Genomic DNA, 12,028 nt, shown 5'->3' on the forward strand with positions numbered 1-12,028 from the left:
CTGTCGCCACTGCATCAGCACCATGAAGGGCAAACAATACAGCTGCTTTGCTAGCATCGGATGGAGCACCCATCATGAGAACTCTTGGGCCGCCGACCTATCAGACCAAATCCTACTCTTAGCCTTGAGAGTCAGCCTTCTCATGCTATAAGGGGCCCCCGACTCCTCTACGAGGTCGGCCATTCTGAGGGCTTGGAAAGGCTCCCCCTTGGAGCAAGCCCGGATGCGACACAAGTCCCGCATCGACTTCGGGCACACCATTGACTTTCCTGAGCGACCTTCATGGGGGGATCCGACATGCCCTCTCTCCCGCATGCACGCCGAACCCTCGCCTTGGGAGACGCCACCTGACTCACACATTCCCCGGGCTGCTACTTCACAGGGCACCATGCCCTCGGATACCTTCTGGGTGCCGACCTTGGCCTTCTTCTTCGGCCGACTCGCCTCCGGCTCCCTAGGTGATTTCGACTCACACGCCGATGTGCTCTTCTTCAAAGGGACCCTGAGGCCGGACCCTTCGCATTCCCGAGTCAGTTGTGCCACAGTTAAAGTGTGGGGCATCCCCTTCAAAGACTTGAGGTTCACCATTTCTGTGAACGAAGGTCGGTTAGTAAGATATGCCAAAAATGAAGGAAGCACTTCGGGCATAAATCTGACAATACCCCTAGGGGCTAGGCTTAGTCCCGCTTTGACCAGCCACTCCTTGGTCATTCCCTTGATTGCCTGAGAGGAAGACATGATCTCTCTTAATCGCTTCACGTGCTTGGTCTCTTTGTGGGAAAGAAACAGGGGAACGTTGTTGATGGCTCAAGAAGTCCATCCAATGCAAAACCCCCACCCCCGACTACAGCTCAAAAGAAGGTGATGAGTTTTCCAACCCCTTGTTGTTGGAGGGTGCCCTGCTAATCTTAAAGCCACATCAGGGGGTTAAGTAATACCCGCCTCGCCTCTTGCACAAGCAAAAACAGGCTAAGAAAAGTGTTCGAGTTAGCTCGATCCCCGCCCCCCAACACTCCTTGAGGAAAGCCACTAGGTAATGCCAAGAGTTCGGCGCCATCTGGGATGGTGAGATCCCCCACTAGTGGAGGCATTTTTCGATAACCGGGTGTAAGGGGAACCGCAACCCCACCTCAAGAGCATATGTGGTTAGCCCGAACCCGTTGGGAAATGGGTCGTAAGGAAGTTGACTGGGATGCGAAGCATGAAGCCCATAATTCTTTGGGATACTGTAATGATCCCAAATCAGACCTAAGAGTTCCTCAGTCACCCCAAATCAACGTCGTGCCACGACCTCATCACTTGAAGGGCCGCGAAGGCCTTCGAATCCACCGAGGGCAAGCCGCCAGACGAGGAATTGACCACTTCTATCCTAGAACTATCGAAACCTGAGTCGCTGATCTTGGGAACCAACTGACCTAAAAAGGAGGAAGATGAAGACATCTTGACCTCAAGGTAAGGAGCAACAATCTCAGGCGTGAGCAGAAAAATGACAACTGAACAATGCCACCGTAGTACACGGGAAAGGGTTTATAAAGAGGAAACCCGCTGCCATAAGTTGACGTTTGGACTCCCCGAGGTGAGAAGTAATGTCAACATCAAATCTGGCGTAACTCCCCATATTCCCCAAATTCTCCAAGTTCTTGCCAAAAACCCGTAAACCACTAGAAATTTCCTGCCAAAAACATATGATGCGATGAATCACGAATAACTTCCCTCTAAGTTGGCAAGGAACCACTCAGCCAACAGGATCAGTCTTTGCCCGAGTCGTACAACTCGGCCAGTAGTCGCACGAGCAACACGTCGTCCAACCAGTCCATCCAGTGTCCGAGTTGAGTTGCTCGACCAACATGATCAGTCTTTGCCCAAGTCGTACAACTCGGCTAATAGTCGCACGAGCAACGCCTCATCCTACCAGCCCATCTAGTGCCCGAGTTGAGTTGCTCGGCTAGTCGGATCAGTCTTTGCCCAAGTCATACAACTCGGCCAGTAGTTGCACGAGCAACGCCTCGTCCAACCAGTCCATCCAGTGCCCGAGTTGAGTTGCTCGGCTAATAGGATCAGTCTTTGCCCGAGTCAAATGACTCGGCCAGCAGTCGCATGAACAACGACTCGTCCAACCAGTCCATCTAGTGCCCGAGTCACATGACTCAGCCAGTTGATACTCGACCGCCGCTTCAACGACCCAATTGTGCCCTTAGCTCCTCATAAGGACCCTAGGGCACGACTTTTTGGGGGGGGGGGTGGGGTGGGGGTGGGGTTGGGTTGGGAGAGAAGTGATAAGGCATATTATGGATTCTACCACGAGGACATGACCCCCGACACGTCAGCCCAAGTGCGGAGCCTTGGGAGGCAAACGCAGCGTCACATCATATGTGCCACCAGAAATCCAAGATAATGGTTGTTTGGGGCTGCACCAACCAGCATCGCTGCAACAAGGACCACTCCGGGAAGCTCCTCATATCCCGGGCGATGAACGTCTGAAGGTACACTCTCCGCTAGGAGAGTCGATCGCCATGCGAAGGCCGTGTACAACCGACCCCTAAGCACTATGATAAAAACCCATTGCCAACATCTGATAAGGGGCATTTGTTAGTGGATCTGCAATGTTATCTTTGGATTGGGTCATAAATATGCTCAAGGAACTCAACGTCAACTCTACCTTTTCTCCTATAATATATTATGATAATATTAAAGCTATCTACCTATATGCCAATCTAGTGTTTCACTTATGCATGAAATACATTATCATCGACTTTCACTTCGTGCAAAATCAAGTTGTCAGACATCAACTATGTGTTTCTCACGTGCATACAACTGATCAACTAGCAAACTTACTAACGAAGTATCTCGTCCATAAACGATTTTTATTGCATCGGTTCAAGATCAGCATCCTTGACAGAAGTTCAATCTTACGAGGGCATGATAACAATTAAAATTTCTTTAATTACACAAGAAAATCTGATAATTAAAGGAAATCCTCTATTCCCTCGTATATAAATAAGACATGACATTGTATTCACCCATTTAATGTGTGCTTTTATCATTACAATTCAAACTTATAAGTTGGTGTCGAACGATCGGCGCATGGCTTGGTCAACGTTTGGCCTTTGTTAGTGGATCTGCAATGTTATCTTTGGATTTGATCATAAATATGCTCAAGGAACTCAACGTCAACTCTACCTTTTCTCCTATAATATATTATAATAATATTAAAGCTACCTACCTATATGTCAATCTAGTGTTTCACTATGCATGAAACACATTGTCATCGACTTTTACTTTGTATGAAATCAAGTTGTCATACATCAACTATGTGTTTCTCACGTGTATACAACTGATCAACTAGCAAATTCACTAACGAAGTCTCTTGTCCGTAAACGATTTTTATTACATCAGTTCAAGATCGACATCCTTGACAGAAGTTCAATCTTACGGGAGGCATAATAGTAATTAAAATTTCTTTAATTACACAAGAAAATATGATAATTAAAGAAAATCTTCTATTCCATCGTATATAAATAAGACATGACATTGTATTCACCCATTTAATGTGTGCTTTTATCATTACAATTCAAACTTATCAGCTGGCGTCGAACGACCGGCGCACGGCTTGGTCAACGTTTGGCCTTTCCCTCCCTCCGCCAATATCCAGCGGTGGAGCTCTCAAATAGCATGGCAGTTCTGGCGCCGAGGAAGGGCGAGGCGAGGACGCGATCGCAGCCATGGCTCCTCTTGCAGCACCCGGTAGTTGAAACCAAGGCAGCGAAGGCAGTCTGGGAGGGAGTTTGGGAGTTGGTGAGCGGCAGCTGCGGCCACTGCAAGCACGTCCCTGTGACCTGAACTCCCATCTCCTCTTCCGGCAACCCCCAGCCTCCAACCAATCAAGGATCAGTCAACTCAGAGGTCCGAAAAGCCTGACAAACTGTATGGTAAAATGACAGGCATAACCTCACGGAAAAATACGGTGGACTTGGGCAGATAATTAAAAAAAAGGATAATATAGGAAACTCACAACCGAAAGAATTATTTATATTAATCACTTACATTATCTCAATATCTTAAATTCTATATACCTCAGCATCTCTCGATTTCATGTTAATCTCTCTTAATTTCTCTCTCTTAACTGCATAATATATTATATTAATCCTTATTTTTAGAGAGGTCAAACAAAGTGTTCGACTTTAAGTTAAACAAGTTTTTTTATCTCTACTAAAAAACTTAATCCAATCCCTTACATAATTATAGTTTAATTTAATATTTCAATATGGACAGTCTAATATATTTTTTCTTAATGTTCTAAAAATTATTTTCATTAGTAAAATATCCATGTCTCCTCGTTAAGGTCAAAGTCAAGGTCAAAGGGGGTAAATCTACGAGTTTACCCCTCCGTTCCCATTAGCCGATCATGGATTGGCTTCTTCCTCGCCCTCGGACGCTCCAAGAGAAGGCGAAGACATGAACTGCCGGAGCCTGGAGGAGTTCTGGCCCGTCTACGTGAGCCAGCACTCGAAGCCCACCACGCGGCGCTGGCACTTCGCCGGCACCCTCTCCGCCCTCCTCTCCCTCCTCCTCGCCCTCGTCCTCGCCCGCTGGCCCTTCCTCCTCCTCGCCCCCATCCTCGGCTACGGCCCCGCCTGGTGCAGCCACTTCTTCGTCGAGGGCAATTCCCCCGCCACCTTCCGCCACCCGCTCTGGTCCCTCCTCTGCGACCTCAAGATGTTCGCCCTCATGCTCACTGGCCAGATGAATCGGGAGATCAAGCGCCTCGGCAAGAGACCCGTGCTCCACGCCTTCTGATCTTCTTCTGCGTCGATTGGTCGATCGGATCCTCCATCCGACCCACCTGCCCTCGTCGTTGGTAAATTATCCATCAAACCCTAGCTCAATTTGTCGCCGGCACCGTCTTATTAATTTCCCTTGTATGATTGGCATACACCTACCTGATGATGTTGATGAACGAATTATAGTCTATCTAAAGTCTGAATCTTACTATTAGTATTCTCTTGTTCCTGCCACTGCTGCTGCTATGGGATTGTCTGCTTGCAATTACTTCGACATTGGTGTTGGATTAAGGTCATTGTGGCTGTCTTAGAGGATCAAGATGACTCAACTTGGAGATGATCGTTCTTCAAGCTTTTGATTAGCTTGATGTACTTGGTGATATGTTGTTTGAGGAGGCCATCTTCTAAAGCTATTATGCTCCTACTAGGAATATGATAGCAGTGTCGACAAGTAACGAGACATGGAGTTATCGGCATCCATGGCACAATTCTGTTCAATCTCTTGTGGGACTCCCTTTTTGCCTGGCCAGCAAGGCAAATCGATCTCAGTTCTTATAATTTAGTTCTTATTCTTTTCTGGTGTTGGTGTGGCATATACCAATAGTTCTTATGATTTAGTTCCGAATTGAAACTTGTGTTTTCAGAAACAACCTCTTTAAATATTTAAAGGTAAGGCGGTATACATTGACCCTCCTCAGACACCGCATTGGTGAGAGCCTCGTGCATCGGGTACGCCCTTGGGCATGCCCTTTTTTTATTGAAACTTGTGTTTTCAGCATAGTTATTAGTAACAATGTTATCGATCAAGGGTTGCTCCAATGATGAATGACATTTATAACACTATTTTGGTGGGACAGATGAGAAGCACCATTTGCGGTTTCGATAAGAAGAAAGTAACTTGTAATAACTTCATGAGTTTATCTTCCTTGTTTATGTTTGGCTGCATAGCATCAAGCTACAGGATATCATTCTCAAATTTTCTTTTATTGAAGAGGATTCTTTTATCTATGTTTACTTCAGGAATCCTTGGGTGAAGAAGTTACCTGAAAAGTAGCTTCTTAGTATATGACAAATCGACAAACTTAGTAAGTGATTAATGTATAGTTTCAAGTACATGTAAATATATATCATCAGAAGTGATTCTCTTCGGCAGTAGACTTTTGCTAATTCTTGTAGGAGACTAGTAGCGTCTGACTCTTACTTTCATTGCTGCCTTCGTTTTGTATAAATGTGATGCGGTATTGTTTCTGAGTCATCCGGTATCAGTTGTTTTCTGCATTATTTATTCTGATACTTTATGCCCCAGTACAAATGTGATTTAAATTGCTTGTGCTGTATGGGTAAATGTCTTTAGTTTGTCCAAATTTCTTGATGTAATGTGCCAGCCAAATTGTGAAATACAAGACTCAGATGTTCTTTTGATTGGTGTTCTCTTGACAAAGTTAGTAATTCATGTACAGTTGCAATTGCCCGGTAAATGCAGTATTGAAAGCAATACTCCTCATTTCATGAGACCTGCCTGCAAATAATCCTTGCCTGACTCTTAACTTGATTTCTGCCCTTGTTTTGTATAAATGTGTAGTGGTGTTGTTTCTGAGCCTTTCAGTATCAATCAGTCGTGTTCTGCATAATTTCTCCAGATACTTCATTCCCTAATAATAATATTGCTCTTGTTTGTCCAAGTTTCTCAACGTAATAATTTGTGAGTCAAAAATTGTGCCATAAATGTCTTCCAGATGTTCTATTGATTCAACTGCTTCTTTGCATGGTTACTCATAATTAGGAGAAATCCTTTCATGGCACATGATGATGATGATGTATCATCTCGTTTGGCTTTTGGTTTTGCTATCGATTTATCACTCTAGATTTTTGGAGGGTTTGTTTTACTTGTTTCCACGATGCGAAAGTTACCAGCAATCGGTATTCACTTTGATATTATTGTTTGATTGCCGGTATTCAACATAAAAATGTTTTAGTATGAGAAACATTGCAGACTTAAATGCATAATAGCATACAAGCTTGAAAAGGGTGGCACTGCACACGACCCTTTTTTAGGATAACATTTGTTTACCACGTAGCCAATCTGTTATATACCCAACAAACCCTCATCATATGTGTTATTGGCTTTGCATTACGCGAACGAGCGTGGCTTTAACTAAGGGTAAAAGAGGAAGAAGACGAAGAATAAGTAGCTGCAGCGGCGATGGGGGCGGGAGGACTGGCCTTTTAGGCTGGTGTCCCATTCCTCGCTGCGCCTTCTCCTTTTTCCACCCACCCCCCTTTCCCCTCTCTCGCTGTCCGAAGAAGAAAGGAGGAGCGGCAGCTTATTTCTCTTCACCATGATCTCCGTCCAAGATCAACCGGTGGCAGGATCCTCTCCGGAGCTGCAACGATCGCTTCACGAGATCCTCGGCGGTGGAATCCGTAAGTCCCATTTTGCTCCTGGGATATTAGATTCTTCATCTTCGTCGATCGGTTCGGTTTTGACATCCCGATCATCGAACTTGTGTGTCGACATTCTGCTTGTACATGCTTTCTCTCGTAGAAATCCGACACTGATTTGGTTTATCTTGAATGGATCCGGCGTTACTGTACACTGTATGGGGCAATCGTACCTTCTTCGTTCTTCTGTGGGAATCGATCGGAACCCTAAGCGTAATTATAAGGTGTCTGATGCAGCACCCGTTTGTCGGTCTCCATTTAATATCAGTAATTGACCTTTTTGATCCTATTCCTGCTTATTGTACTTCGATTTGGATTTTGCGCGGATGCTCGATCAGAATTTAGGGGTGGAATTAGATTGGGCAGCTGCTGCCTGATTGATAATCCATGTGTCATGATTAGTGGATTTACAGGAACTGTGTTTGACAGTTGCGGATGTGATCCTTTGGAGGAGAAAGAATGTAACGATAGCGATACTGCTTGGTGCACTGGCTTCTTGGCTGGTTTTTGAAGTGGTGGGATATACGCTATTGTCTCTTGTTTCAAACGTTCTGCTGCTGCTGATTTCCATCCTCTTTCTGTGGGCAAAGGCTGCAGAAGTCCTTAACAGGTAAACTGCTATCTTTGGACTGTTTGCATCTTTATTTAACTAGCTCCATTATGTTCCTCCAACCTCTTAAAATTAGAAAAATGTTGTCTTGATAAAAAGCAGAAATTAGCAATCTATCAATCTTTTTTTTTTGCATGATCTAAATTCTGAGACAGAGATCTAACTACTATGTTCTGTTCTATAACCAATTCATCTAATATAGACTGGCATCGTAGAATGAGAATTTGTGAAACCATTAAATGACTGTCAGTGGGCGTCGTTTGTGGTCCTGCTAGAAGATTGGACCTTAGAAGGGCATAAATTTGATGAACAAATTGTTCCTCCGCCAGGACATTCTTGGGGAACTTGAAAACAGTGTAGCAACTCGGCAAGGCATTTCAACTGGAGAACTAAAAAGTAAGGAAGAGGAAACCGATGATTTTATAGTATTTTGGAGATAGATAGTGAAGCAAAGTGGGAATTTCAACCAATAACTTTGTGTGTGCAATAACCAATTTTGGCATTCTGATCCAAATTCCTGGTGATTCTTTTTTATGTGCTGAAGAAGGAACTCAATCTCATTTATGATTTCCTTACTTGTTGGAGGAGAGGATATAACTGCAGTAAAAATAACCAGAGACCAGTCCAATTTAAGGTATAGTTTTCTTCATTTTCCTCAGAGATACTTAATATGTGGGCTGAATTGAAAGAATAAATGCATTTGTCTCTTAAAGTGCTTGGTGAAATACTCTTCTGTTAAATATTATTTACATAATTTATAGCTACCCTAATCTATAATATTTAATGGAAAAAATGCTGATAAAGAAACAAGTGCAATGGCCTGTACAATTTTTTTTCTTCTTTTTCTTTACCCTCTATGTATGTCTGGGTGGAATACAGTGTATGTTCTCCTTTTTAAAGTTTAGACAAGTTTGCTAATCGAATGTATTTTACCTGTCATCTTAGATACAAGTAATTTTAATATGAATATAGATTTGCTAGTTGCATTCCTCATCCATTCTTATTGTGTCACTTCTACAACAATCTCCAGCTATTTGCTGACTTGAACGCAGGCCTCCTCCGCCCATGCCAGAGATGCACCTCTCAGAAGAAATGATATATGAAGCTGCAGTTTTGTTCCGATTCCATGTGAACAAGGTCCTATCTGCTTTCAATGATATTGTACAGGGAAAGGACCCAAAACTTTTCTATACAGTAGCTCTGTGCCTATGGCTGATCTCCATGGTTGGTGGGTTGACTGATATGCTCACTTTGGGTTACACAAGTAAGTGCTCATGCTATTAGATTTATATACCATACCATATGAATGTTCTAAGAGAATTACCTATTCTAATCTTTGGTTGTTCACATTTCTGAATTTGAGCTGTGAAACAATATAGGAATGCCCGTCAGAAAGGGTTGTGTTTTGGGTGGTTTTAGGTTTAAATTCTAAACTTACACTGTTCGCTAAGAAGCTGCAATGTTGAAATAAGAGAGTTGATCTTAGTTTTCCAATGATCCATCAGATCATGAAACCATAAATTTCTAGAACTGGTGTTCACATTACTAAAATGTATGTATAGTGATGGCTATCTGGTTTGCATAATTCACTATGACTCGTAAAAATATGTAGCCGATATGTGTGTTCGAGTATACAAATTTCACAAAAAAAATGATGGTGAATTTCTTCTGAGAAGATTATTAGCTTGATGGTTGGTATTAAGGTCACATTTCATTTCTCTATCAGGTATTGCAATCATCCTAACAGTCCCGGCACTGTATGAGAAGTATGAAGACGGCCTGGACCGATGTGTGAAGTTGGCTCACATGCAAGTGAAGATGTACGAGGCAGTATACACCGAGTGTCTTAACAAATACTTTATAAAAGCTAAGAAGTGGATTTTGGAAAAGAAAAAATTAATTACTGATGTATGACTATGCCATGGAACATCTTTCGGTTTTCCTCCTTTTATCATCATTATCAGAAAAGAGTTTTTGGAGTGGTCTGTCTGTAGCATCAGAAACATTTGTGCAGTTCTTTCAATTTCTTGGCAATTCTTAGGAAGGATTTCAGTGGATTTCAGTGGATTTGAGTGATCTGTATCATCCATCAGAAAGCATTTCGTTCCAACAAAGTTTTCTCTTCTATTTATTACAGGGATAAACAGAAATATAAAATTACAACAGTTGATTTCTTTGATGGAAATCATAGCATTTGTGGAAGTTGGCTGCAAAAGCTACAGTTTCCATCAAGTGGCAGAACATAAAAAGTTACGGCGAGTACCATAGGAACACCCACACGCACATATACAACAACATTAAGGAGGCTCTCTCGTCTTCCAATACTCACTTCTTACCACCCTCCAAGCGCTCTTCTCCGGCTGATACAATCTTTCCATGTTCATCCTCCTCCACGGGGCATTCTACAGGCGACACTGGACGCCGAGCGACGAGCGCAGCCCACACGACCATCGCCGAGAACGCCAGCGTTGCACCACACGCAGCAGCAGACACCATTGCCATGAGAACACCCCAAGCATATGCCTTTCTTCGATGAACAGAAGGAGGGCTCTCGGTAGGCCTCACCAAGAACGAATTCGGATTCAGAGGCTCGGAGTGCATCAGATATGGATCTCCCCGCTTCACTGTAAAGTTCCACGAGTATAGACTGCTGGTCTCAGTAGAATTTCCACTCCAAGAGCTTATGCCCACAAACACTGCCTCCTTCCACACCAAGCTGGACAAATTGATCGAGCAATAGATCGAACAGTTGGCGGTCGGCCTCGGATCCCCTGCCTGGCTCAGCCTCACCTCCATCCTCTTCGATTCCCCGTCGTAGTCGATCCAAGAACGCAACTTTTCACCGCTATTCAGAAGCAGACCGACATCAGAAAGATTGCTGCTTGTCATGAAAGCTTCTCCGCCGAAATCGATTTCAATGAGGCTTCCACTTCGATTACCGGACGTCCCAAACCTCACTGCGACAAGGCTGGTCGACAGCCCAAACCCATCTCCCTCCACCGACTCCAAGAAGAAAGAGAGGAGGCTACCACCGTCGCCCGGGGAGATGGAGAAGGAGAAGGAGGAAGAAAACCCAGGCTTGGTCCCCAAGAATCTGATGGCTTTCCGGTGCGCGATCCGCCCCGAGCTCGAGTTCGCCGGCCGCGTGATCCTGACCGCCGAGCCACTCATCTGGGCGTCGCCGTAGAGGGTGAATTCCGAGTCAAAGCTCCGATTTTTCTCCGATCCGTCGAAAGAGAAGCAGAAGTCGTTGGCCTTATTAGGTACTTCGCATCTTCCACCGGACAAGAATACACCGAAGAGAAGGACGACGACGACGACGGTGAAGGTGGAAGACGGCGGCGACATTGCCATCACAAAAATCCGGCAGCTTACCATGGCACGAGAACCCCAGTCCGGGCCGGTCGTCCTCTATCGCGTTCTTGATGTCGGACTCGAGCTTTCGGCAGAGCAGCGCTGCAGCGGTGGATCTGCGAGCGGAATAGGATTAGGGTTTGGGCTTCGCAGGAAGGGGAGAAGCGGAAGAATGGGAGCATTAATGGCGTGCGAGACCGGACGGAGCCCAAGAAGAATCTCACTGACACGCTCTCTCTCTCCTGCAGCAAAGACTCCCTCCTCAGTCGTCCTCACCCACTTCGGAGGTAGAAAAATAAGAGGGGAGGGCGGCATTTAAGGAGGCGACGACGATGATTGAACGCTGTCCGTCCGATTCCTCAGTCGCAGAGATGGACGGACGGATGTAAAATCTCGTTAAGTAATTCCTTTTCCCTCGTGGGTCCCACAACCGAGCCCTGTGCGGCCTCACGCCAATAAATGCACGTACGAGCGGGTGGGTCCGCGGGTAAAGCGTGAAGGGGTCCCAGAAGCGTTTGCTCTCCCCTTTTTCCCTCCCCCCTCTTTCAATTATTATAAATTCACGTAGTAAAATATTACTGAAAAGTCAATTTTCATTTTTTTTATCAGTGAGAGTTTCTTGTTCAAAAATTATTCTAGAGCTCCTAATTTCTGCTAAATTTTAATTTTATCCTTGAATGAAAGTGACCGTATTTAAAATATGTCATTTAGAAAAATTGATGTGTTCCATACTGAAAAATGAACATTTTATGATTTATATTCAGTAAATCAACCTTGCATCTTCCATGATGTGAAGCTATTGGATCTTGTATTTACTTTTGTGATGTCAAACATTTAATAT

At 44.4% G+C, this 12,028-nt stretch overlaps 2 protein-coding genes across 8 annotated transcripts; one reads left to right on the top strand and one right to left on the bottom strand.

Moving 5' to 3' along the window:
- The first annotated feature begins 4,363 nt into the window (after positions 1 to 4,363).
- On the top strand, positions 4,364 to 9,818 carry LOC135595228 (reticulon-like protein B12). Of its 7 annotated transcripts, none has more exons than XM_065085863.1 (4): positions 5,078 to 7,205; positions 7,626 to 7,833; positions 8,886 to 9,097; positions 9,560 to 9,818. In XM_065085863.1, exons 1-4 carry the CDS (start codon positions 7,121 to 7,123, stop codon positions 9,745 to 9,747), a joined length of 693 nt encoding a protein of 230 aa, XP_064941935.1. In that variant the 5' UTR covers positions 5,078 to 7,120; the 3' UTR covers positions 9,748 to 9,818. The 7 variants fall into 7 exon arrangements, 4 of the variants coding, with proteins under 4 accessions (XP_064941935.1, XP_064941936.1, XP_064941937.1 ...); XM_065085864.1 differs by having other exon boundaries at positions 5,079 to 7,205; positions 7,653 to 7,833; XM_065085865.1 differs by lacking the exon at positions 5,078 to 7,205 and adding an exon at positions 7,225 to 7,447 and having other exon boundaries at positions 7,637 to 7,833.
- A 114-nt stretch (positions 9,819 to 9,932) lies between these two features.
- Positions 9,933 to 11,481, bottom strand: LOC135595227 (L-type lectin-domain containing receptor kinase S.4-like). Its single transcript, XM_065085861.1, has one exon. The coding sequence runs from the start codon at positions 11,209 to 11,211 to the stop codon at positions 10,159 to 10,161; it is 1,053 nt and encodes a 350-aa protein (XP_064941933.1). The 5' UTR covers positions 11,212 to 11,481; the 3' UTR covers positions 9,933 to 10,158.
- Between the last annotated feature and the right edge of the window lie 547 nt (positions 11,482 to 12,028).

The sequence above is a fragment of the Musa acuminata genome, chromosome BXJ1-10 (assembly GCF_036884655.1).
Source record: "Musa acuminata AAA Group cultivar baxijiao chromosome BXJ1-10, Cavendish_Baxijiao_AAA, whole genome shotgun sequence".
In the NCBI taxonomy this organism is placed as follows: Eukaryota; Viridiplantae; Streptophyta; class Magnoliopsida; order Zingiberales; family Musaceae; genus Musa; species Musa acuminata.